The 27,892-nt window shown below is 46.2% G+C and overlaps 1 protein-coding gene across 1 annotated transcript in view; it reads right to left on the reverse strand.

Moving 5' to 3' along the window:
* Window positions 1-27,892, reverse strand: part of LOC141154964 (cytochrome P450 2G1-like) — a 105,551-nt gene that overhangs the window by 16,625 nt on the left and 61,034 nt on the right. Inside the window, exons 6-8 of the mRNA XM_073641544.1 lie at window positions 8,114-8,255; window positions 7,836-8,023; window positions 5,573-5,714 (exon numbers count right to left, since the gene is read on the reverse strand). Coding sequence (XP_073497645.1) covers window positions 5,573-5,714; window positions 7,836-8,023; window positions 8,114-8,255 — 472 coding nt within the window. The remainder of the gene's footprint in view (window positions 1-5,572; window positions 5,715-7,835; window positions 8,024-8,113; window positions 8,256-27,892) is intronic.

A 27,892-nucleotide genomic window follows, 5' to 3' on the forward strand; every position in this document is an offset into this window, starting at 1 on the left:
ACTTTTTTAGCCCATCCTTTGCAAGGCCACAGGAGACAAGAAGTCTGACACATAGTCAACGCCTAGAGACGATGGTACAGGAGTATCTCCAAGTAAACATTGAAGCCATGACTGTGTCACTGGACCCTTGCTCTTTTTGGGCTTCCAATCTGGATAAATGGCCGGAGCTAGCCACTTACGCCTTGGAGATCTTGTCATGCCCCGCAGCCAGCGTTCTGTCTGAACGTGTGTTCAGCGCTGCTTGTGGTGTGCTGATAGATAAGCGCACGCGGCTCTCCACTGATAATGTAGACAAACTCACGTTCATAAAGATGAACAAATCATGGATCCGAAACGACTTTTCTACCCCTGTGTCATCCTGGGGAGAGTAAAAGATGGATGATTGGTTAAAATCACCCTACCAACCATTTTAAGCTTTCAAATTACTAATCATGTTTATCTGTATCTTGGCTGGAACATAATTTGGGCTTTGTAGCAGTGTGCAGCACTGATTCTATTAGGCCATCTATAATAAGCTCCACCAGATTTAAAATTACAAATCATGTTTATCTGTATCTTGACTGGAAAATAATTTGGGCTTTGTAGCAGTGTGCAGCACTGATCCTATTAGGCCATCTATACTAAAGCTTCACCAGATTTAAAATTAATAATAATTTTTAGCTGCATCTAGCCCGGAAAATAATTTTGGGGCTCCGAGATGCGCAAGACACATAAGTGCCTTCTTGCTGCACTACCTGCAGCATGACCCTCATATTGTCAGAATTCGAAGTAATCATGACTACTGGGTTGCCACACTCTTAGATCCCCCAAACTTTTCGATCAACCTTTTCATTTTAATAAAGACCAAAAAAATGGTCATTTTTGAAATTATAAGCATTAGCAGGTTGTTAGAAACTGAAATCAAACAGTTTTCAACTCAAAACTTTATTCTAGGTGATGTTACATTTTCACATAGGACCCCTTGTTCGAAAGGAGCTTCTGAACTCTCTCGTCCATTGAATTTGTCAGGTTTTGGATGGTTTCTGCTTCAATTGTTTTGCATGAGGACAGAATACCCTCCCAGAGCTGTTGCTTTGATGTGAACTGCCTCCCGCCATCATAGACACTCCTTTTAATGATGCTCCAAAGGTTCTGAATGGGGTAGAGGTCAGGGGAGCATGGGGGTCACACCATAAGTTTGTCCCCTTTTATGCCCATATCAGCCAGAGATGCAGATGTTTTATGTGCAGCATGAGATGGTGCATTATCATGCAGAAAAATGATCTTGCTGTGAAATACACGGTTCTTCTTCTTGAACCATGGCAGGAAGTACTGTTTGAGAAAATCCACATACATTATGGAGTTCATCTTTAGCGCCTTCAGGGATCCTAAAGGGGCCGACAATCTCTCTCCCCATTGTTCCAGCCCAAAACATTACTCCTCCTCCTCCTTGTTGGCGCTGTAGCCGTGTTTGCGTGGGGTGTCCATCAACCAGCCATCCTCCACTCCATCCATCTGGACCATCGAGCGCTGCACGGCACTCATCCGTGAACAAAACAGTTTTGAAATCAGTCCTCATGTAATGTTTGGCCCACTGGAGCCGTTTCTGCTTGTGTGAAGTGGATAGAGGAGGTCGACAGGATGGCGTATGCACAGCTGCAAACCTCTGAAGGACCCTGCATGTTGTTGTTCGGGGGACGTTGGAGGCACAAGGAGCTTCAAAAACTTGTCTGCTGCTATGACAAGGCTTTTTTGCCGCTGCTCTTTCAAACTGACGTAATTGCCTGAAGGAAAGAGTCCTCAATTTGCCCTTATCAGCACGCACACGTGTGTACTGTGAATCAGCTACATACTTCTTGATTGCCAAGACACTTCATCCTGATCATCGCACAATGTTGATTGTAGTCATGCCTTGACCTAAACACTCCACAATTTGTTGCTTCTCAGCAGCCGACACATCCTTTTTCTTTCCCATTTTGGCAGAAAATGTAGGCTGCTTAATAATGTGAGACAGCCTTCTTAAGTAGTCTTGCCTTTCATTGGACACACCTGCCAAACTAATTAGCACAGGTGTCTGCAATTGCTTACAGTGATATAAATAGCCCTGACACACATCACCATCAATGAGTTTAACTGACAAACAAACAAATTCTTCCCTTATCACTCCTAAACACTTTTTGCATAATAATTTGGAACACAGTGTATATGTGCTTTTCCACAAAACACCAGTGGTTCACGTAGTGAATCTTACAGTTCTAACTTGCCAACCGTGGTCTGTATGGAGTTGTTCAATAAAGGGCCCAAAATTAAGATAACATAGATGGGAGAGGTCTCTATGAATAGGAATTCCTAAGTATTTGATACCCTGTGAGGGCCAGGCAAAGGGAAAGTTGGACTGGATGGAATCCTATATGGATTTGGGGAGGGAGACATCGAGGGCCTCAGACTTCGCTGCATTGATTTTAAAATTTGACCATGTAACAAAGTGATCTATTTCAGCCATAACAGCATGGATGGATATATGTGATTGAGTGATATATACTAGGACATCATCAGCAAATAGAGAGCACTTGTACTCGGTGCCTCCCACCTCAATCCACCTAATATTGGGGTTATGGCGAATTGATGAGAGCAGGTGCTCCGTCACTAGGATGTATAAGAGAGGGGACAGAGAACATCACTGCCTTGTCCCATTGGTGATTGTGAAAGGTGATGAAAATGTTCTGACGCGCCCCCTGGGCCTTGGGACACCCGGAGCCGGACCCTTTTTGGTGGATGCTGGTGGTTGTAGTCTCCGTGGCGGCGACCCGGTTCCGTGGCTCAGGGCGGTCAAACCAGTGGAGGAACTATTTATGTGGTTTTGATGTTTAAATGTCCGACTACGCCACCCGTGGATTGCGGTCAGAGTGAACCGCCGCTCCAGGGCAGACCGCTGAGGCTGGTGTTGTGGGTGCAGCAGAGCGTAGCATAACTCCCCACGGGAGGAGTATAGCCTCAGGGCAGTGTATGCGGAGGATGGGGGTGATGGTGCAGGGCAGCAGCAGTAATGACACGGAGTCAGTGATGCAGTCCAGGGCCTTTACTCACAGTTCTTATTATCCAGACCACGTCTGCAGGTAACGGCTGCCCACGTTGTACTGTGCTCACCAGGTGAGGGGCTCAGACAACTCCCAGATAACTTTGGAGTGCTTCACAGGACCCCCTTTGTGTGTCCTTTGTCTGGCCTTTCTTACCAACCCTTCTGTCCGGCTGCCTCGGGCCTCCTCTTGGTAAACTTGGCGCCAGTTTCCCTGACCCTATGTGGTGCCTTCCTAGCGGGTGTAGCGAGGGCCTGCGCCACATAAAATGTCACAGCCTCCTGTTTCTAGCTGAGGGTCGTTTCCTGCCTCCACTAGTTTCGGGGACCGGTCTCCCCCTTTGGCCTGACCCCTCCACGCAGGTGGATTCGGGCGTGCGGTGGCGACTCGCCCGTCCGCACCCCTGAGATCCCTTCGTTCCTCATTCCTGGAGCCTTCTCCGCTCCTATTCCTTCCTTCTCCCTCTTCCAGGCCTGGACCTCTGTTACTAGGCCCGCCTCCGGAGCAGAGCTCATGCAGAGCCCCTGCTCCCTGCCACTTCTGCTCAGACTTCTCTGCACTGAACTAAGATGGTGCCCACCTTTTATACTCCCTTCTCAATGCACCCAGGAACTGCTTCCTCCCTGCTCCTGCACTACAGGGTTCCCCTTCCTCAGTGTTCCCTCCCCCCACTCCAGCCAGGGACAGGGACTGTCGTGCCCATCTCAGGGGCATATTGGTCGCCCTGCCCCACGGCAATGTGGTGTAATGCATGCAGGTGTCGGGTCCTGATCCACACTACATCCTTACCTGAGAGTGAGATATCACACCTCTGGGTGAGGTGCAATACCTCTGTAGCAACCGAGCCCTCAGGGTGCTACAGTTCCATTTATCTTCAGCCTAGGTGACGTATTGCGATACAGGGCCGTGATTTTGGCTATAAAAGGGTCCCCTAGACCCCTACCCCAAGCTTTTTAAGAGAATCATATATGGCGTGCCAGGAGACTCTATGGAATGCTTTCTCAGCATCCAACGAGAGTATCTAATTACAAATTTTTAACTGCATCTAGCCCAGGAAATACTTTGTGCCTAGTAGCAGGGTCTGCTAGTCAGCGGATTATCCCGGCTGTTAAGCAAGCTACACCACCTGTAGTTTGGACACTTCATTTTTTCAAAGGAAATGCTTCGGGACCACGGGATACTCAGTGAAGAGCATCAGGAGGCACCCCAAGGCATAGGGGCTCGGACTGGCAGTAGGATGCCTTGCGGTGGACAGCCGAGCTCGATCCTTATAAAAGCTTTTTAACTGCAGCAGCTTTAGTGGACGCTACTGGAGCTGGAATTACGCGGCTGCTGGCATGAGACTTGCCCTCCAATAGATCCTTGTAAATGGATTTAAAGTGTATTTATTCAAATTAGAGAGACAATTTAAATTAAAAAGCTTAGAGCTGCCTCCACCACAGGGGGGCTCGCTCGACCCACCAGCGGACAGGCACCAGTATTGGGAGAGGGGGGCTGGCCGTCAGGGTTCACCGCGGCTCTGGCACAAACCCGGCGACACGGAGGTGGCACGGGCAGGAGCGGACTGAACATGTCGGCTTCTCACTTTTTGGATTTTAGAAGGGCATGACATGCCTATATCTGTGTCTCCCCCTCCTTTTACTCCTCCACCTCTTTTCTTTTCGCATGACTATATGTACTTGTCACTTTTCCATGTGTTAGTTGTGTCTTCTGAGCAGTTTGTCAGCTTTTGGACACCTTTGAAGGTGTTTTCTATGTGTTTCTATGTGTTTTTGTTTGCCTGCCATTGGTTTTAACGGTGTTCGAAGGTGTTCGACGAACAGTTCGACGAACAGTTCGGCGAACACACGGGTGTTCGACGAACCGAACCGAACTCGAACACTACGGGGGTGGCTCAACACTAATCTTCAGCGTGCTCGGTGTTATGTTTGAATCACTCCTGTGTGCATGATTTGTGACTGTTTGATAGCTTTAATACTTGTGAGGAATGCCAAAGAAACAGGCATTCTTCACATGTATTAAAGCTGTCAAACAGTCGCAAATCATGCACACGAGAGCGATTCAAACATAACACCCGAGCACAGTGAAGATACTAGGTGTTCGCCCGAGCATACTCGTCGAAAGGGTTAACAGAACATACTCGCTCATCACTAACAGCTGTATCATCCAATGCCTTGGTAGTAAAATTATACCCGTTGTGTCTGTATCATTGGAGAGAGAATCACTTGTAATATGGTTCTAGGTTTTGCTATAGTAGGAAGTACAGTCATCTAAATCGATTCACAGGAACCTGGTCCAACAGCCACACCAGTATTTCATGGCTGCTGGACAGATTAGTAGGCCCAGCGTCAGGCTTCAGCATTGACATCTCAAGTGGCCTACAAACTAGAAGAGCCGCCGGGGATACCGTCAAGTGGAAGGCGTTTTGCAGGGCACCCGGCCACAAAATACAGATGTGGTCACTGGATCAGGGTCCTGCAAGTTTAGTCACTCATCTCTAGTGGGAAGGATAATACCTGTGGAGAATGGAATGAAAGCGTCTTCTTTTTTGAAGCTGCCATTTTGATCCAGGAAGTGATTGGGGTTAAACTTATTTGGAGTTGCAAAATATTCCGGATCTCTGAGAGCGCAGTACAAAAGGGGATACACATCAGTACCCTGTATAGAAGAAAAAGAACAGTATATAGGTAATGAAGGCAGCATGTCTCCATACAGTCCAAACCTGGCAGCATTGATTGGAAAGACGTTTTCAGGAATAATGACAGAACAGTCCAAATTTTTATTCCCTGGAAAATGGATGAATTTACTGAAACATACAGGGCTGAAGGACTCTGTTTAAGAAAAACACTAGTTCTAGGAATTAATAAGAGAATAAGCAAGAGAAAGTTGAAACGTTTGTAAGATCCTGCAACAATTTAGCAAAAATAAATCAAAAGAAGGGTCAGCATCCTTTTCATCTTGTGTCCTTGACTGACACTAAAGGCGTGTTCACATGGAGGTTGTGTTCCAACATCCACATGAAGCGACTTTTTAAATACTCTTTAAAAGCACCACTACAGCATTATTTTTATTGCAGCACTGGAGTGGTGCCACTAATCTATGTACCTTGCACCTAGTCTCATACTTACCTGCCGTCATCTTCATCTGTTATCTGCGCTACTCCGGTCATCTTCTTCCAGTTGTGACCTGCCGGATCGCTTCAGTGTTTGCTGGGTCTATAAGGGCCAGAACAAGGCCAGATGGAGGCCAGAACGAGGCTTTCACTGATTTACATTGAGAGCTTGTGACCATTACCTCTGACTTCCGGTCAGTCACAAGTTATGGTCACAAGATGGCGGAGCGCGACTGGACCGGTACCGGCAACAGTTGAAGACACCAGGTGGTAAGTACAGTATATTACTAGGGGCATGGAACAGACATTAATGGCACCACTCCAGTGCTGAAATAAAAAAACATCATTGAAGTGATACTTTAAATTAGCTGTAATTTTGCAAGCGGGAAAAGAAGCAACACGTCAATTCTGCTTGAAAAAAAATGCTCCAAATTTCATTACTGAATCAATTAAAATTAAAAACAATGCCCCATACAAAATATCTTCAAAAAAAGAAAAAAAAAACAGGGCAAAAACATTTAGAGTTTTTTAAAGAGTTTTTTTTTGTATATTTCAGTCCAAAAAATTCAACTAATAAAACTTTCAGTGAACATTTGAGATATGTTTATGTGGAGTTATTTGGAAGTGTAAAAATGCAAATAGATTTCCCAGAAAAGGTACAAAGGAGGGCAACAAAATTAATAAAGGGAATGGAGGGACTGCAATACCCAGAGAGGTTGGCAAAACTAGGACTATTCAGCCTGGAAAAGAGAAAGTTGAGGGGGGACATAATAAATATGTACAAATATGTTAGGGGACAGTATAGAGATCTTGCCCGGGATTTGTTCAAAAGGAGGGATATTACGGTAACAAGAGGGCATTCACTAAGACTGGAAGAGAAAAGGTTTCAGCACCAGCATAGGAAGGGGTTCTTTACGGTAAGAGCAGTGAGAATATGGAATTCACTGAGTGAGGAGACGGTAATGTCGGATTCTCTACACCAGTTCAAGCGGGGACTGGATGCATTTCTAGATACCAGGCAGATTTCAGCGTATACTTAAAAATAAAATAAAATAGTAGGTTGATACAGGGATTTATTCTGACTGCTGGTTTCAGAGTCGGGAAGGAATTTTTCCTCAGGTGAAGATTGGCCAAATCATTTGGGGTTTTTGCCCTCCTCTGGATCAACTTTAGCAATTACAGAACTAACAGGTCGAACTTGATGGACGCAAGTCTTTATTCGGCTTTACAAACTATGTTACTATGTTACTATGTTACTTCAGAAAATACGAGGTAGGGGTTTGAGCAACTTTATTTTTGGAGCTTTTTGTGGAGCAGTTTTGAAACTTTTTTTTCCCCATACGGTGTTTGCAGCATTTTACTTGACAGCTTCAACTTTAGAGAGGAGTCCACCTTACAAAAAGGACATTTTGCTTTTTGTTTTCTATAGCAAGATTTTCAAAACCCTACTGAAAAAAAAAAAAGATCTTCTAAAAAAAACTCTGTGTGGGTAGCCAAGTGGATTTTCATTGAAATGAGTAGAAAGAGTATTCAAAGAATATTTAAAGAATTTTTTTGCATGTGAATTTTAGATTTTATCTACTTCAAATTCCTCCTGAGTGAACTTAGCCTAATTAGCAAAGCTTAGCTAAATAGCCAGAGAGGTAGTATGAGCCTTGGGTTGTTACCTTTGGAATGTGATATCCATGAAATTTGATGTCATTTGATGCGGAATGTGGGACATTTAGAGGTAGAACATCACTAAACCTTTGGATTTCATGAATTATGGCATCTGTATATGGCATCTTGTTTCGGTCTTCGATACTTGGGCAACGATTGTCCCCAATGACTCGATCAATCTCCTCATGAAGTTTTTCTGCAGGACAAAGAAACAAAAAAAAACAATATTGTACTACAGACCATTTGTAGGATCATGACAATGTGGCCATCCAAGCATATAATATACCTTGAATCTCAGGATGTTTCACAAGGATGAGAAGACCATGTCTTAACGTGCTACTGACCGTCTCCGTTCCAGCAAAAAATACTTGAATCAGGGACATCATCATGTTCCTTTCAGTGTACTCTGAATTGGGATTCTTTTTCTCCTAAATACAGACACAAGATTTTAAGATTTAAACATCCACAAAAAATACACATAAAATTCATTATTGCCCTGATTTACAGTTTTTCTTTTATTGCAATGGACTTTATGAAAACTTTCTGGGCTGATTGTCACTTTGATTCCTTTTTACCCTCTGAAATGGTTCCCATAACACAAACTGCATTTTCCATGACACTTCTGTCTTTGATACTTTGTTTCAATCATTTTTGTTGATTTTTAACTTCTATCTTTGTAGAGAAGGTGGAGTTTTATCACATTGCTCTGTTTTTTATTTAATTCCTTCATGCTCCATAAAAAATATGTACAGTACATCATGGAGTGAGTTGGGGTTTATGGAGTTGGCTCAGAAGCTGAGCCTGCTCCACACCGAGCAGGTTTTGGCTGTATTAAACAGCCAGCATCTGCCTCTTACGGTTCATTCACACATCAGTAATTGGTCAATATTTTGCATCAGTGTTTGTATGGCAAAACCAGGAGTGGAACAAACAGGGAAAAACTAAAATTGAAAGATTGACACCTGTTCTGTGTTTTGGAAATACTGATGTGTGAATAAAGCTTTATCCTGGTAATTTAAACTGATTGCTGCTGTTAACCCTTTCACTGCTGCTGTGCAATCCTGTTTGCCAATGGGTTGCCATGGCAACCAGAGACCCACTAAAAGCCCCTATCACTAGCGTCCACTGAAACTCAGTCACCGGTTGTGACTTGTCCAATATAACAACCAACACGGTCACAGGTTCAAGTGCCCTACAGGAACTAAAAACAAAAGTGTAAAGTGAAAAAAAAAAAGTTTTAAAGATACATATTTATAAAAAAAAATGGAATCATTCACCTTTTTCCCAGTTAACCCCTTTACAACCCAAGGTGGTTTGCACGTTAATGACCCGGCCAATTTTTACAATTCTGACCACTGTCAATTTATGAGGTAATTACTCTGGAACACTTCAACGGATCCCCCTGATTCTGAGATTGTTTTTTCATGACATATTGTACTTCATGATAGTGGTAAAATTTCTCCGATATCACTTGCGTTTATTTGTGAAAAAAATGGAAATTTGGCGAAAATTTAGAAAATTTTGCAATTTTCAAAATTTGAATTTTTATGCCCTTAAATCAGAGAGATAAGTCACACAAAAGAGTTAATAGATAACATTTCCCACATGTCTACTTTACATCAGCACAATTTTGGAACCAAATTTTTTTTTTTTATTAGGGAGCTATAAGGGTTAAAAGTTGACCAACAATTTCTAATTTTTCCAACAAAATTTACAAAACCATTTTTTTAGTGACCACATCATATTTAAAGTCACTTTGAGGGGTCTTTATGACAGAAAATACCCAAAAGTGACACCATTATAAAAACTGCACCCCTCAAGGTGCTCAAAACCACATTCAAGAACTTTATTAACCTTTCAGGTGCTTCACAGGAATTTTTGGAATGTGGAAGAAAAAAATTAACATTTAACTTTTTTCACAAAAATGTTACTTTAGACACAATTTTTTTATTTTCGCAGGGGTAACAGGAAAAATGGACCCCAAAGTTTGTTGTGCTGTTTCTCCTGAGTAAGCAGATACCCCATATGTTGGGGAAAACCACTGTTTGGGCGCACGGCAGGGTTCGGAAGGGAAGGAGCGCCATTTGACTTTTTGAAAGGAAAATTTGCTTGAATAATTAGGGGGCGCCATGTTGCATTTGGGGAGCCCCTGATGTGCCTAAACAGTGGAAACCCCCAACAAGTGACACCATTTTGAAAACTAGACCTCTAAAGGAACTTATCTTGATGTGTGGTGAGCACCTTGAACCCCCAGGTGCTTCACAGAAGTTTATAACATTGAGCCGTAAAAATAAAATTTTCACATTTTTCCCACAAAAATGTTTTTCAGCCCCCACTTTTGCATTTTCATAAGGGTAACAGGAGAAATTGCACCATGCATTTTGTTGTGCAATTTCTCCTGAGTAAGCAGATACCCCATATGTGGGGGAAAACCACTGTTTGGGTGCACGTCAGGGTTCGGAAGGGAAGGAGCGCCATTTGACTTTTTGAATGTATAATTTGCTTGAATAATTAGCGGACGCCATGTTGCATTTGGGGAGCCCCTGATGTGCCTAAACAGTGGAAACCCCCCACAAGTGACGCCATTTTGGAAACTAGACCCCTCAGGGAACTTACCTAGATGTGTGGTGAGCACCTTGAACCCCCAAGTCCTTTACAGAAGTTTATAACATGGAGCCGTGAAAATAAAAAAATCTAACTTTTTCCACAAAAATCATGTTTTAGCCCCAATTTTTTTATTTTCACAAGGGTAAGAGGAGAAAATGGACCCCAAAAACTTTTGTGCAATTTCTCCTGAGTACGCCAATACCCCATATGTGGGGAAAATACAGTGTTTGGGCGCACGGCAGAGTTCAGAAGGGAAGGAGCACTGTGTGACTTTTTGAACGCAAAATCGGCTTGAATCGAGAGCGGACGCCATGTCGCGTTTGGAGAGCCCCTGATGTGCCTAAATAGTTGAAACCCCCCACAGGTGACTCCATTTTGGAAACTACATCCCTCAAGGATTTTATCAAGGGGTATAGTGAACATTTTGAACCCAGAGGTACGACACAGAATTTGATGACATTAGGTCACCATATTGAATAAGTTGTCATTAGTCTTGAGCGCAAGTGCTCGCTACTTGAGTTTGCATCGGGTACTCGAGTATGCACCACGTATCACGGGTGCTCAAGTGAAATGATCGAGTCCCCGCCCGCATGTTTCACGGTTATTAGACACCCCCAAAAAAACATGCGGGGATCGCTCGTGCATGGGAGGCAATGACCGCAAGGTTTTTTTGGCCGCGAAGCATATGGGGCGGAAACTCGAGCACCCACGATACTCAATGCATACCCGAGCACCCGAGCACCCGATGCAAACTCAAGTAGTGAGCACTTGCGTTCAACACTAGTTGCCATATCGTCATTTTTTATTTTTATTTTTTTGTTTTTTACTTTTGAAAAAAAAAACAACCCTAACCCCAACCCTAACATTAGCACAACCCTAACCCCAACCCCAGCCCTAGCGTTTATTTTTTACGCCGTTCCTAGTGCGGTATAAGTGATTAGACGACCTTATTCTTCGGGTCGGTGCGACTACAGAGATACCAGAATGATATCGGGTTTTTATGATTGACAGCTGTCACACATTAAAAGACACATACTTTGTCAAATCTAGTTTTTGCATAGCCAAATTTTGAGAGCTATAATTTTTCCATATTTTGGCTGACAGAATCATGTGATGGCTTGTTTTTTGCGGGATGAGTTGGTGTTTTTATTGGTGCCATTTTCAGGCATGTGACATTTTTTGATTGCTCTATTCCAGCTTTTGGGAGACAGAATAAACAAAAACCAACAATTCAGGAATAGTTTTTTTTTGTTTTTTTTTATTCTACTCCGCGTGTGGTAAAATTGATAAGGTAGCTTTATTCTTCGGGTCAGTACGTTTACAGCGGTACCAAATTTATATCGTTTTTCAATGTTTTGGCGCTTATACACAATAAAAGCTATTTTATAGAAAAAAATATTTTTTTGCATCGCTTTATTCTGAGAGCTATAACTTTTTGATTTTTCGGATGATGGAGCTGTATGGCAGCTTGTTTTTTGCGGGACAAGATGATGTTTTCAGCGGTACCATTTTTATTTATATTCGTCTTTTTTATCGCGTGTTATTCCATTTTTTGTTTGGCGGTATGGTGATAAAGCATTGCTTTTTGCTTCGTTTTTTTATTATTTTTTACCGTGTTCACTGAAGGGGTTAACTAGTGGGACAGTTTTATAGGTCAGGTCGTTACGGATGCGGCGATACCAAATATGTGTACTTTTATTGTTTTTTTTTTTTTTTATAATAATATTTATTGATGGGTACATTATATTTTTATTTTTGTTGGATTATTTATTTATTTTTTTTTAAATATTTTTACAATTTTTTTTTTTTATTTTTTTTTCACTTTCTGAAAGTTTTTTTACTTTTTTACTTTGTCCCACTCTGGGACTTTCACTTTTTTTATTCTGATCGCCTGCATAACATAGGGATGGAGCACCATCCCTGTGCCATGCAGGCAGTCAGCGCAGCACAGTGAGAAGATTGTTTGGTCATGCACTGCGCATGACCAAACAATCTTCCTGCTGTCTGGTGACACGGATGTTGTCATGACGACATCGGGTCATTATGGCAACACCCGGGAAGCCGCGGCAGACAGCGCTGGAGGCTGGAATAGGAGGTGAGTATTGCGATCACCTCCCCTTAGCCACCGCAATGCTGCGATCGACTTCGATCGCAGCTTTGCGGGGGTCAATGTGCCGGGAGCGGTGCGGGACCGCTCCCTGCACATAGTACCGGGTGTCAGCTGTGACAATCAGCTGATACCCGGCGGCGATCGTGCCCGCACAGCCTGTGTGCACGTGCAATCGCGATGACGTACTAATACGGGTCAGACTCTTAAGTCCCAGGGCATAGACGCGTATTAGTACGTCATGGGCTTTAAAGGGGTTAAAATGAATGAAAAAAAATAATAAGCATACCCCATAATTCCATATCTGTAAAAAATCTGAACTTTCAAAATCTAACATTTTTTAACTCATATGGTAAAAGTAAATTGAAACAAAATCTAAATAGTCTCACTGCCCCCTCCCCCCAATTTTTTATAAAAATGATCAAAAACATCATACCATTAAAATAAACAGCCAGGCAACAAAAAAAAACTAATCCTGTTATAGGCTAATTGACCGAAATGCTCTCAGACAAAGGTGATCCAACCAAATTTCTTTTGATGAGGTTCAGAATTTTTTAAGCTATAAAAATGTAAAGAAAACTATACATGTTTAGTATTGTCATAATCAAAATGACATGATGGAGAATCATGTTGCCAGTTTATTATTACCCCACAATGAACACTGTAAAACCAAAACTCAAATGGAAAAATGGTGGATTTGTATTTTTTTTTTTACCATTTCACTTCACTTGGATTTTTTCAATTTTTTTGTACATTATATGGTAAAATGAATGGCGTCATCCAAACCTTTAATTTGTCTCAAAAAATAGAAAAAAATGTTGACATGGCTATGTTGACAAAATAATAAAAAAGTGATGGCTCATAGAAGAATGGGAAGATAAACGAAAGTGCAAAAATGAAAATTTGCTGCTTCATTAAGTGGTTTTGATTGCAGTCAGTAATAGATGAATGACACAGAAGAGAAGTGTAGTGATGAGCGAGCATGCTCGCTACGGCTCGGTGCTCGCTCGAGTATCTCACTGCTCGAGATGCTCGGCGCTCTCCGAGTATTTCCAGGTTGCTTGGGCCGGAACTCGGGTCCCCTTCCAGCATGTTTGGCGCTCTTTAGAGAGCCAATGAACATGCAGGGATTGCCTGCCATGCACTGTAATGCCATAGCCATGTTGGTTGTGGGCATTACAGTGATTGGCTGGCCACACAGCGTCATCAGGTCAATATCAGACCTGGCACCGCCATGCTCGTCACAGTCTGCCCCGGATCAGACAGTGTAGGGAGAGGTGCTGCTGAGCTAGGGAGAGATTTGCTTGTGTATTAGGTAGTGTAGGGAGAAAAACCGTACATTACCCATATCCATCAAACAGTCCTTTTGAGGACTAACTAATCCATTTGCTTGTTGGCACTGCAGAATACAGGTCCTTTCCATATTACAGTGCTAGAAATCCAGCTATTTAAAACTGTTTTCTCCTCAAACGGATCACATATACGTTGTCAGAAAATACTGCCATTTCTGGCCTCCATTAAAGATTTCTTTCAGTGTGTCAGTGAAGCAATTCACAACAGTTTGCTGTCCAAACTACTTACCTACAGGCCACACACACTCCGTCACACTGATCACATATAAGTTCGCTCCAAACTCAGTCATTTGTAGTGAGCGTGGAAGATACTGTCCTCCATATAAAATGGGCAAGGCACGTAGCAAGGGACAGGGAACTGAACGTGATGGTAATGGTGCATGCAGAGGCAGAGGACAAGGCCGTGGGCAAGCCGAAATTGTGCCACAACAAATACCCACATCTTCTCGCCTGACCTTCCTATCCCAATTTCTAGGGGACCACAGAAGACCACTATTGAACCCAGAGCAGTGACAAAAGGTTGTTGGTTGGATAGTGGATAATGCTTCCAGTTACTTAGCCACCACCACCACCACCCTGTCTTCCACATTGTCAAGTCTCAGTAGCCCTGAGTCTGGACCGCATATTCCTCACCCTGATCCTCCTTCCTCCCACCATGCCGAGAACCCAGAGGCAACTGATCCCACACTTGGACACTCTGAAGAGCTGTTCACTTTTCCATTTATAGATTCGGTCCTCTCGCCCAGTCCACTTGAAGCGGGGCAAGAGGAGATCGCGTGTAGCGATGCCCAAATATTTGAGCAGCCATGGTCACAGAAAGGCGACGGTGGGAAAGTGTCACAAGAGATGGACGATGATGAGACACAATTGCCAGAAAGTCAGGAGGAGGACCAGGGTGCGGAAGTGGAAGACGAGGTGGTGGATGATATTGTAACTGACCCAACCTGGCAGGAGGACATGCAGAGCGAGGACAGCAGCACACTGGGGGAGGGAGGCAGAGCACCCCAACAGGCAGGAAGAAGTAGTGTGGTGGCCGCAGACAGAAGGCAGGCAACCGTTCCCCATAACACCAACACGAAGGATGTTGCCAGTACAACTGTTAGGTCTTCCCGAGTCTGGTTGTTTTTTAAAGACTCTGCCAATAACTCCAAAAAGGCCATTTGCACCACCTGCCAGGCCAGCATTAGCAGGGGTGGCAAAACGACCAGCTTGACCACCACCAGCATGATCAGGCACATGGCAGCAAAGCACCCGACTTTATTGGCCGAACCCCAGGGCCCAGGAACAGTGTCTGCGGGTGGCACCATTGCTTCTTCCGCTGTTGTGCATGCAAGCCAATCCCCTGTCCATGGTGCATGCGAAGATACCTCCTGCCCTGCACCTGTTGTTGCACACTCTCAAGTAGCTGCATCAGGAAGCACGTCCATGTCCTTGTCCCAGCGCAACGTTCAGTTGTCCATACCCCAGTCATTGGAACGCAAGCGCAAATATGCAGCAAACGACCCACAGGCCATACTACTAAATTCTCACATTTCACGACTGCTTGCGCTCGAAATGTTGCCTTTTAGGCTCGTGGAGACGAAAGCATTCCGCAACCTGATGGCGGCGGCCATCCCTCAGTACTCATTCCCCAGCTGCCACTATTTCTCCGGGTATGCCATCCCCGCATTACACAAGCACGTGTCCCAAAACATTAGCCGTGCACTCAACAACGCAGTTATCGGTAAAGTCCACGTAACCACCTACACGTGGACAACTGCTTGTGAGCAGGGATGGTACATCTTGCTGACGGCACACTGGGTTAACATAGTGGAAGCCGGGACCAAGTCAGACCTTGGGACGGAACACGTCCTCACGACACCAAGGATTGCGGGCCCTAGGTCAATCAGGGTTGCCCCCATGATCTACAGCTCCTGCACCTCATCCTCCTCAGCCTCCTCCTCCTCCTCTTCAGCCTCCATCTCCGAAATGACCACATCAGTCAAAAGCTGGAAGCACTGCAGCACTGCCTCGGCCAAGCGGCAACAGGCTGTGCTGAAGCTAATATGCTTAGGTGAAAAATTGCACAATGCTGAAGAGTTGTGGACAGCTCTGAAAGAGCAGGCAGATCTGTAGCTCACACCGCTGAACCTACAGCCAGGCATGGTCGTGTGTGACAATGGCCAGAACCTGGTGGCGGCTCTGAGGTGAGGCGAGCTCACACACGTACTGTACAGACCCTGAGGCGCGGGGTACTCTCACAAGGAGTGCAAAGTTTTGGAAGATGCTGACGGAGTACCTTGCCGACCGTACCAACGTCCTCCGTGATTCCTCTGTGCCTTATAATGATTGGGTATCCAAGCTGGATACATGGAATGAACTGGCTCTCTATGCCTTGGAGGTCCTGGCCTGCCCTGCAGCCAGCGTTTTATCAGAGCGGGTTTTTAGTGCCGCTGGTGAAATTAAAACTGATAAGCGCATCCGCCTGTCAACTGAAAATGCTGACAGGCTGACTCTTATAAAAATGAACAAGGGCTGGATTGGGCCAGACTTCTCAACACCACCGAAGGATAGCAGCATAACATAAACTCAAATCCAGTGTCTTTTCCTGGGAGGTGTATTCCCATGCACCTTTTCACACCCAGACATGGATATACGCTTCCTGATTTTGGCTATTTGCTCTTGTCCTCCTTCACCACGATATCATCAGGGTGACCGTGGCCCGTGATGCAACACCCACATCATTTTTTTAAAGGGTGTTTATGATGCCCGTAAAAAAAATTTTTTATACAGTATGTTCATGTATACCCCCCAGGGTGAAAATGTTTGTCAGTCTATACACTTGTGCATGGGCATTACAAGTATAGGTGACCCGCTCCATTCTTATGGGAATTTTTTTTTATGAGGCCCTCCTCCACGTCTCTTCCAAGGGGCATTGAAGTGCCTCCAAGTTTTTGGTAGCCCTTGCATTCACTCCATAGGCCAACACTATTGGAGACTCTCTCCTTTCTAATGGGAATTTGTCGTTACTGGGGCCCTGCTCTAGGTGTCTTTAAATTCTTAGTGGGGTTTTTCCAAAAATTGGTCAGCCGTTGTACTCACTGCATACCCTATAACTTTATAGCAGACCCTCTCCTCTCTATTGGGAATATGTCGTACTTGTTACTGTGGCCCTGCTCTGTGTGTCTTTAAATTCTTAGTGGGGTTTTTCCTAAAATTGGTCAGCCTTTGGACTCACTGCATACCCTATAACTGTATAGTAGTGTTGAGCGAGCAATAAAATGCTCGGGTGCTCGAAGCTCGGGCCAAGCTCGCCGTGATACCCGGGTTCTCGACCCGGGCAACGAGCCCTATGTTAGTCTATGGGAGACCCGAGCATTTTTGCGGTGGCACCCCCGGCAGTCTTTTAAAAGCCTAACAAGTGCCCAAAACGATAGTGACAGTCCTCAAATGACATGGGGACAGCATGGGGATCGCCCCAGGAAGCATTTCTGACCCCCAGGTCACTGCTGTCAACAACGTGGTCAGAGGTATTAAGCCACTATTAAGGGCTCACAATAAAACGTTCAAAAACGAAACTGAAACTGCTTTCCTGTGAAATATATTAAGGAAGTTCCTTTCCAGGGTAAAGACTTGTGTATAAGGTAAAATAAATAACCAAAAAAAAAATACTCCTCCACACCTTGGGCTATGTTCATAAGTAGCATTTTTTATGCGTTTTTGCTTTCAACCGTGACAAATGCATTCACCGGGAAATGTCATTTTAACATTTTACAACCTTATCTGGCCATGTGCTGTGTGACACATGCATACAGTGCTAAAAAGACATGGGAACAGCATGGGGAAGACCCCTTGAAGCATCTCTGACACCCAGGTCACTGCCTAAAAGTGTGCCCATCAGAAGTCATCCTTGCCGCATCAGAAGATGCAGACTTGCAACTATCCCCGTGCAAGTTCTTGTCCCAGGGCAGTGTTCAATTGTACCTCCCCCATTCCTTGCATTGCAAGCGCAAGTATGCAGCCTGCCACCCACCCACCCCCAGGCTGCAATACCATACTGCTTGCTTGCATTTGAAATTGGGCCTTTTAGGCATGTGGATGCGGAATCTGGCCACCACGTCATGGCTGCATTGGCGGCCTGGTATCCATACTCAGTCCCCAGCCGCCCGGCGGCCGGGTGTCCACACTCGGTCCCCAGCCGCCAGGGGGCGGCCGGGTGTCCATAAACGGTCCCCAGCCGCCCCTATTTCTCCTTGGAACATCCCCCTACACACTTTTCTTAGCCCGGCCTGCTTTAGGGCAGCATTGGACGAGCCCACCAGAGAACCTGACTCCTCCAGTGGGCCCTGGCTTCTCCATCAGGGGAGCTGAGAGTGCCAAGGTGAGGACCATGATGATGATGATAGAAGTTAGCATCTTCTTTGTTTTCTTGGAATGCAAGCGTAAGTGTGCAGCCTGCCACCCACCCACCCACACCTTGGCTGCAATGCCATACTGCTAGCTTGCACTTGAAATGGGGCCTTTTAGTTTGGAGGAGGCTGAATCTGGCCACTACCTCATGGCTGCTTCGGCAGCGAGGTATCCATACTCAGTCCCCAGCTGCCCCTATTTGTCCCGGTGTGCCTTATACACAAGATTAAGCGCACATACCAAAACATTACCTGTGCCCTCCCCAGTGCATTTAGTGGGAAGGACAGCCTATTCTGCTGTAGAGTGTGCATGCCAACCCCCTGTTCATGGTACATGCGAAGATGCCTCCCAACCTGCACCTGTCGTTGCAGACTTGCAACTATCCCCATTCATTTCCTTGTCCCAGGGCAGTGTTCAGTTGTACCTCTCCCATTCCTTGCAATGCAAGGCAAGTGTGCAGCCTGCCACCCACCCACCCACCCCCAGGCTGCAATACCATACTGCTTGCTTGCTTGCACTTGAAATTGGGCCTTTTAGGCATGTGGAGGCGGAATCTGGCCACCATGTCATGGCTGCATTGGCGACCTGGTATCCATTCTCAGTCCCCAGCCGCCCGGCGGCCGGGTGTCCACACTCGGTCCCCAGCCGCCAGGGGGCGGCCGGGTGTCCATACTCAGTCCCCAGACGCCCTTCAGCCGGGTGTCCATACACGGTCCCCAGCCGCCTGGGGGCATCCGGGTGTCCATAAACGTTTCCCAGCCGCCCCTATTTCTCCTTGGAACATCCCCCCACACACATTTCTTAGCCCGGCCTGCTTTAGGGCAGCATTGGACGAGCCCACCAGATAACCAGACTCCTCAGGTGGGCCCTGGCTTTTCCATGAGGGGAGTTGAGAGTGCCAAGGTGAGGACCATAATGATGATGATGACAGAAGTTAGCATCTGCTTTGTTTTCTTGGAATGCAAGTGCATGTATGTAGTTGCGGCTAGGCCTGAGGTGGTCAGCCTTTTGGCGCATATCCTACCTCCTCCGAGGATTGCTAGATGTTTTCCTGCTACTATCCCAGTTCTATGACTCCCGTTAAAACAAAGCTTCAGGTGATAAATGATGGATGAGGTAGTGGCAAAGGAGAAAGAGCAGGAGGAACAGGGACCATTCACATCAATATCAGGCCAGTCAACCACATATGTCTTGTAGGATATGTTTCTGTAACAAAATGAGCGGTTTGGCTACACAGTTATAGGGCATACAGTGAGTGCAATGCCTACCAAAAATTTTGAGGCACTCCAATGCCCCTTGGAAATGACATGGAGGTCAGAGGGCCTTAACTAAACCTTTTTTTCCATTTATAGCAACTGGGTCTCCTGTACACTGTTGGCCTAAGCAGTGAATGGAAGGCTTTCCAAAAATTATGAGGAACTGCAATGCCCCTTGAAACAGACGTGGATTACAGCGTACTAAAAACCTTCTACCCATTATTGGGGAGTGGGTCTCCCTTAGTTTTCGCCTTTTCATTGAAAAGCAAAAGCTGACTAAAATTAGGAGGAAATGCAATGCCTGTTGGAAGAGTCATGGAGGTTAGAGGTAATTAAAAACAACATTTCAATGCCCCTTGGAAGCGCTGTGGAGTTCAGAGTGGCTTACGAAGACGCTTTTAGTGCCCCTTTGAAGAGACGTGGAGGTCACAGTAGCTTAACTAGACGGTTTTAATGCCCCTCGGAAAAGACGTGGAGGTCCTAGTAGCTTAACAAGACGGTTTGAATGCCCCTTGGAAGAGACGTGGAGGCCACAGTAGCTTAACAAGATGGTTTTAATGCCCCTCGGAAAAGTGGTGGAGGTCGCATTAGCTTAACAAGACGGTTTTAATGCCCCTTACAAGAGCCATGCAGTACAGCATATTACAAACATTATTCTCATGATTGGGTAGTGGGTCTCCCATAGTCTTTGCTTATGCCTTCCAAGCAAAAGTTGCCAAAAATAAGGAGGAAATGCAATGCCCTTTCGAAGAGTCATGGAGGTTAGAGTTAATTAAAAACAACATTTCAATGCCCCTTGGAAGAGCTGTGGAGTTCAGAGTGGTTTAACAAGTCGCTTTTAATGCCCCTCAGAAGAGACGTTGAGGTCCCTGTAGCTTAACAAGACGCTTTTAATGCCCCTCAGAAAAGTGGTGGAGGTCCCAGTAGCTTAAAAAGATGCTTTTAATGCCCCTCAGAAGAGACGTGGAGGACCCAGTTGCTTAACAAGACGCTTTTAATGCCCCTCAGAAAAGTGGTGGAGGTCCCATTAGCTTAACAAGATGCTTTTAATGCCCCTCAGAAGAGACGTGGAAGTCCCAGTAGCTTAACAAGACGCTTTTAATGCCCCTCGGAAAAGGGGTGGAGGTCCCTGTAGCTTAACAAGACGCTTTTAATGACCCTCAGAGGAGACGTGGAGGTCCCAGTAGCTTAACAAGACGCTTTTAATGCCCCTCAGAAGAGACGTGGAGGTCCCAGTAGCTTAACAAGAAGCTTTTAATGCCCCTCGGAAAAGTGGTGGAGGTCCCTGTAGCTTAACAAGACGCTTTTAATGCCGCTCAGAAGAGACGTGGAGGTCCCAGTAGCTTAAAAAGACACTTTTAATGCCCCTCAGAAGAGACGTGGAGGTCCCAGTAGATTAACAAGATGCTTTTAATGCCCCTCAGAAGAGACGTGGAGGTCCCAGTAGCTTAACAAGATGCTTTTATTGCCCCTCGGAAAAGTGTTGGAGGTCACAGTAGCTTAACAAGGCAATTTTAATGCCCCTCGGAAAAGTGGTGGAGGTCGCAGTAGCTTAACAAGATGCTTTTAATGCCCCTTACAAGAGCCATACAGTACAGCATCTTAAAAACCTTATTCCCATTATTGCGGAGTGGGTCTCCCATATTATTTGCTTATGCCTTCCAAGCAAAAACTGCCAAAAATTAGGACAGAGGTACTTGCAATGCCCCTTACAAGAGCCATGCAGTACAGCATATTACAAGCATTATTCCCATTATTAGGGAGTTGGTCTCCCATAGTCTTTGCTTATGCCTTCCAAGCAAAAGCTGCCAAAAATTAGGATGGAGGAACTTGCAATGCCCCTTACAAGGGCCATGCAGTAGAGCATATAACAAACATTATTCCCATTATTGGGGAGTGTGTCTCCCATAGTCTTTTCTTATGCCTTCCAAGCAAAAGCTGCCAAAAATTAGGATGGAGGAACTTGCAATGCCCCTTACAAGAGCCAAGCAATACAGCATATTAAAAACATTATTCCCATTATTGGGGAGTGTGTCTCCCATAGTCTTTGCTTATGCCTTCCAAGCAAAAGCTGCCAAAAATTAGGACGGAAGAACTTGCAATGACCCTTACAAGAGCCATACAGTACAGCATCTTAAAAATATTATTCCCTTTATTGGGGAGTGGGTCTCCCACAGTCTTTGCTTATGCCTTCCAAAAGCTGACAAAAATAAGGATGGAGGAACTTTCAATAATGGCAACACGGACCACGGTCACCCTGGTGGTATAGTGGTGGTGGAGGCTGAGGATAAGGAGAAGAGCATAAAACAGCTGAAATGAGGAAGCGTATACCCATTTGTGGGTATGAAGCGGTGCATGTGAATACACCTCCCGAAAAAACACAATGGATTTGACTTTATGCTACTTTGCTGTCATTTGGTGGTGATGAGAAGTCTGGCCCAATCCAGCCCTTGTTCATTTTGATAAGGGTCAGCTTGTCAGCATTATCAGTTGACAGGCGAGTGCGCTTATCAGTTATAATTCCCCCAGCAGCACTGAAAACACGCTCCGATAACACGCTAGTGGCAGGGCAGGCCAGGACCTCCAAAGCGTACAGAGCGAGTTCATTCCAAGTGTCCAGCTTGGATACCCAATAATTAAAAGGCACAGAGGAATCACGGAGGATGCTGGTACGGTCGGCAAGGTACTCCCTCACCATCTTTTGAAACTTTCCACTCCTTGTGTGAGTACCCCGTGCCTCAGGGCCTGTAAGCTGGGTGGGTCTCAGAAAACTGTCCCAGAACGTTGACAGTATTCCCCTGCCTCTGCTGGATTGGAGTTGCCTCTCTCTTGCTTGTACGCCTTGGTTGGTCAACAAACTGTAACCTCTGCCGCTAGCGTGTTCAGATGGGAACTTTTTTAACAGTTCTGCAGCAAGGGCCTTCTGGTACTGCCCCATTTTTGTAGACCTCTCCACCTCAGGAATAAGAGAGTGAAAGTTCTCCTTGTAGCGGGGGTCTGAAAGTGTCACAAACCAGTAATGACTGTCACCCAACATTTTGTCAACGCGAGGGTCACGGTTAAGGCAGCGTAACATAAAGTCAGCCATGCGTGCCAGACTGGTAACAGGCAAGACTTCCGTGTCCTCACCAAGATGACGACTGACCATGCTCTCCTCCTCCACCCCCCTGTCCTCAGGCCACCCATGCTGAACCGACGGTATGACAGTTGTACAGGTACTACCGTCTACAGTGCATGATACAAGCTCCTGTTCTTCCTCCTCCTCCTCCTCTCCCTCATTGTCCCCCAATGTACGTTAGGATGAGATGAGGCTGGGCTGTGTGTAATCGACCGCTACTTCTTCTTGATCCATCTCATCATACTCTGGCTGCAATGCCTCCTCTTTAATTCTCTGCAGAGAGCGTTGCAAAAGACAGACAAGTGGAATGCTGATGCTAATGATGGCGTCATCGCCACTCACCATCTGAGTGGACTCCTCAAAGTTTGTCAAGATGGTACAGATGTCAGACATCCAGGTCCACTCCTGAGGTCTTATGTGTGGAGTCTGACCTTGTTGCAGCTGACACTCCACAACTGCTCTCTTCCTTTTGCAACATGTGGAGGGTAGAGTTCCAACGTGTGGGAACATCACACACCAGTCGGTGTGATGGAAGCTGCAAACACTGCTGCAACACAGCAAGGGCGGCGGAAGCTGTAGCCGACTTGTGAAAATAAGCTGACAGGCGGCGTACTTTGACGAGCAGATCTGGCAACTCGGGGTACGATTTAAGAAACCCCTGAACCACGAGGTTAAGCACATGAGCCAGGCATGGTACCTGTGTGATCTCGCCTCGCCTCAGAGCCGCCACCAGGTTACGGCCATTGTCACACACGACCAAGCCTGGATGTAGGTTCAGCAGTCTCAGCCACAGATCTGCCTGCTCTTTCACAGCTGTCCACAACTCACAAGCAGTGTGAGGTTTCTCACCAAAGCTTAGGAGTTTCAGCACAGCCTGTTGCCGCTTGGCAGAGGCAGTACTGCAGTGCTTCCAGCTTGTAACTGATGTGTTGATATCTGAGATGGAGGCTGAATATGAAGAGGAGGAGGATGATGATGCGCAGGAGCTGTACACTGTGGGGGCAACTCTGACTGACATAGGGCCCGCAATCCTCGGTGTGGGGAGGATGTGTTCTGTCCCAAGGTCCGACTGGGTCCCGGCTTCCACTATGTTTACCCAGTTTGCCGTCAGGGAGATGTACCGTCCCTGGCCACAAGCACTTGTCCACGTGTCCGTTGTCAGGTGGACTCTCCCAGTAACTGCGTTGTTGAGGGCACGGCAGATGTTTTTGGACACGTGCTTGTGTAGTGCGGGGATGGCACACCGGGCAAAATAGTGTCGGCTGAGGACCAAGTACCGAGGGACGGCCACCGCCATAAGGTTGCGGAAGGATTCCGTCTCCACCAGCCTAAAAGGCAGCATTTCCAATGCAAGCAGTCGTGAAATGTGCAAATTTAAGACTGTGGCCTGTAGGGCGTTAGCTGCGAATTTCCGCTTTCATTCAAAGGTCTGGGATATGGACAATTGAACACTGCGGTGGGACGTGGACGTGGACGTTGATGCTGTTTCTTGAGAAACTGCCATAACAAGTGAAGACTGAGAGGAGGGGGCATCTTTGCATGCAGTATGGACAAGGGATTGCCTTGCACACACAACAGGGTGTTCTATTGCATGCACAACAGCGGAAGAAGCCGTGGTGACACCCGCTGACACTGGTCGTGAACCCTGGGTTTCGCTCCACAAAGTCGAGTGCTTTGCTGCCATGTGCCTGATCATGCTGGTGGTGGTCAGGCTGGTAGTTTTGTCACCTCTGCTGATGCTGGCATGGCAGGAGGTACAAATGGCCTTTTTGGGGTTATCAGCAGAGGCTTTAAAAAAATTCCAGACTCTGGAAGACCTACAGGTTGTACTGGCAACTCCCCTCGTGTTGGTGTTACGGGGAACGGTTGCCCGCCTTCTTTCTGCGACCACCACACTGCTTCTTCCTGCCTGTTGTGGTACTCTGCCTCCCTCCCCCTGTGTGCTGCTGGCCTCACTCTGCATGTCCTCCTGCCACATTGGGTCAGTTACTAGATCATCTACCACCTCCTCCTCTTCCACTTGCGCATCACGATCCTCCTCCTCACTTCCTGGCAATTATGTCTCGTCATCGTCCACCTCTTGTGACAAATTGCCAGCGTCGACTTCCTGTGGCCGTGGCTATTCAAATATTTGGGCATCGCTACATGGGATCTCCTCTTCCACCACTTCAAGCGGAGCAGGCGAGGGGCACAAATCTGGAAATGGACCAGTGAACAGCTCTTCAGAGTGTCCAATAACAGTATAGGAGACCCACTTGTTAATAATGGGAACAACAAAGCATAGCCAGCTGATGGCTCTCTAACAATAGCGAGGGCCGACTGCTGGCCTTTTAAGAAAAGTAAGGGCCGTCTGATGGGCCTATAAAAATAGGCTTTATGACTTTCAGAGTCCATCCATTGTAAATAAAACAGGATGTGTCTGATGATGTGTCACAAACCACATTGCCAGATAAGGTTGTAAAATGTTAAAATGACATTTCCCGGTGAATGCATTTGTCTTAAAAAATAATGTGAAATAAAAAAACAATAGGATCTTTCTTTAGTATAAAAAACAGTGTCACCAATTTAACCTCAATGTAATCACATTGTTCAGCTCGCGCACCTCCTCCTTCATCTCCGAAATGACCACATCAGTCACAAGCTGACAGCACTGCAGCACTGCCTTGGCCAAGAGGCAACAGGCTGTGCTGAAGATAACATGCTTAATGCTTAATTGACAAACCGCCCAGCGCTGCATAGTTGTTGAAAGCTGTAACACAGCAGCCTGATCTGTAGCTCTCACCGCTGAACATACAACCAGGCATGGTAGTGTGTGACAATGGGCGAAACCTTGTGACGGAGAAATGACAGCAGGAGTTGATACGGTTTCCCTCTATGCCAGTACTTTCACAGAGCTAAATACAACTCTCAGCAAAAAAAGTTGTGGACTGGCTCCGTAGCGTCCTTGGCCACATTCACCTGTCCACGTGTTTGTGGTTAGGCGGTCCTTCCCAGTAACTGCACTGGGGAGGGCACGGGTAATGTTGCCGAGAGAAAAGTGTAGCGGAAGGTTCCCGGACACTCTATGACTGCTTTTTTAATGTGGATCGGCCATGCTTATGCATGTTATTTCTTAAACTGCATTACAGATCAGGCCATTGTCCAACTCTGTATTCAAGAAATTAAATGCACAAAGAAAGATGTGTGTGTCTCAAAGCACCACCAACAAGTGCGAGTTGATGTTGGAAGGGCTGCCATTGCTTCTTCAACAAGCTGCATTAGAGGACTTCCTGGGAGAAATGACACGCAGGGTAGATACGGTTTTCCTCTATGCCAGTCCTTTCACCGAGCTAAATACAACTCTCAGCAAAAAAAGTTGTGGACTGACTCCGTACCATCCCTGGCCACATTCACCTGTCCACGTGTTTGTGGCTAGGCGGTCCTTCCCAGTAAGTGTACTGGGGAGGGCACGGGTGATGTTGTGGGACCCGTGCTTGTGGAAGGTGGAGGCGACACCGGGAGAAACAGTGATGGCTGGGGACCGAGTATGGACACCCGGCCGCCGCCAGCATGAGGTTGTGAAAAGCTTCCGCCTCCATGAGCTTAAAAGGCCATATTTCAAGTGCAAGCTGCTGCCCAGAAATCTGGCAGTTTAGTGTTGTGGCCTGTGGGTGGGTGGGTGGCTGACTGCATACTTGCACTTGCATTCCAAGTAACAGAAAACTAAGCAGATGGTGGCTTCTATCATTATCATGGCCTCGCCTCGGCACTATGAACTCTCCTGAAGGAGAAGCCAGGGCCCGCCGGAGGAGTCACCGGTTCTCTGCTGGGCCCATTTAACCCTGTCGAGAAGCAGCCCTGGCTAAGAAAACTGTGGCGGAATATTCCCGGAAACTCTATGGCTGCTTTTTTAATGTTCATCGGCCATGCTTATGCATGTTATTTCTTAAACCGCATTACAGATCAGGCCATTGTCCAACTCTGTATTCAAGAAATTAAATGTTCAATGAAAGATGTGTGTGTGTCAAAGCACCACCGACAAGTGCGAGTTGATGTTGAACAGGCTGCCATTGCTTCTGCAACAAGGACTTCCTGGGAGAAATGACACTCAGGGTAGATACGGTTTCCCTCTATGCCAGTCCTTTCACCGAGCTAAATACAACTCTCAGCAAAAATAGTTGTGGACTGGCTCTGTACTAGTGTTGAGCCACCCCCGTAGTGTTCGAGTTCGGTTCGGTTCATCGAACACCCGTGTGTTCGTCGAACTGTTCGTCGAACACCTTCGAACACCGTTAAAACCAATGGCAGGCAAACAAAAACACATAGAAACACATAGAAAACACCTTCAAAGGTGTCCAAAAGCTGACAAACTGCTCAGAAGACACAACTAACACATGGAAAAGTGTCAAGTACATATAGTCATGCGAAAAGAAAAGAGGTGGAGGAGTAAAAGGAGGGGGAGACACAGATATAGGCATGTCATGCCCTTCTAAAATCCAAAAAGTGAGAAGCCGACACGGCCAGTCCGTTCCTGCCTGTGCCACCTCTGTGTCGCCGGGTTTGTGCCAGAGCCGCGGTGGACCCTGACGGCCAGCCCCCCTATCCCAATACTGGTGCCTGTCCGCTGGAGGGTCGAGGCCCCCCACGGTGGGGGAGGAGTAACATCTGCAGAAGAAAGACCATCTTCCAGCCAAACTAAGATGTCGACTTCTTTTCGTGGACAATGTGATACGATCCCATTCTTACGGACACGCCCATCGCTACAAATTCTAGATGAGGCACAAAAACAGCAGGTGCTTCAACGGATATCAAGTGCTCCTTCAAGTGGGCTCTCCATCACCTCAATTTCAACATCACAAATACTCCAGTCCTCAGAGGTGTCACCCCAATCGCACTTGCTTCCTCACAGCTCCCAAGTCTCCAGCTACCCGTCTGAGTATGGGGTAACACAGATGGCTAAGTCTGCCCAGCTGTTTACTCATACTATAGCCTGGGAAACGGAGGTCTGCTCCAGAGCTTCTGTTAATCCAGATGAGGAAATGATCTGATCCGATGCCCAGAATCTTTATAAGTTGGATCCAGGACCAGATGAAGAAGGTTCTGAGCATAATGTAGACCCTTGTTCCCAAACTGTAACTCCTGTTGGTGGAGACAATGATGAAGACGATGATGAGACTCAAATACATGATTGGAGCGACAACTTGACTTTTCGGTCAGGGCAGGAAGAGGTTGGCTCTGAGGGCGACGGGTGTGATAA

The sequence above is a fragment of the Phyllobates terribilis genome, unplaced genomic scaffold (genome assembly GCF_046119375.1).
Source record: "Phyllobates terribilis strain yellow unplaced genomic scaffold, ASM4611937v1 Scaffold_7__3_contigs__length_470593459, whole genome shotgun sequence".
NCBI lineage: Eukaryota > Metazoa > Chordata > Amphibia > Anura > Dendrobatidae > Phyllobates > Phyllobates terribilis.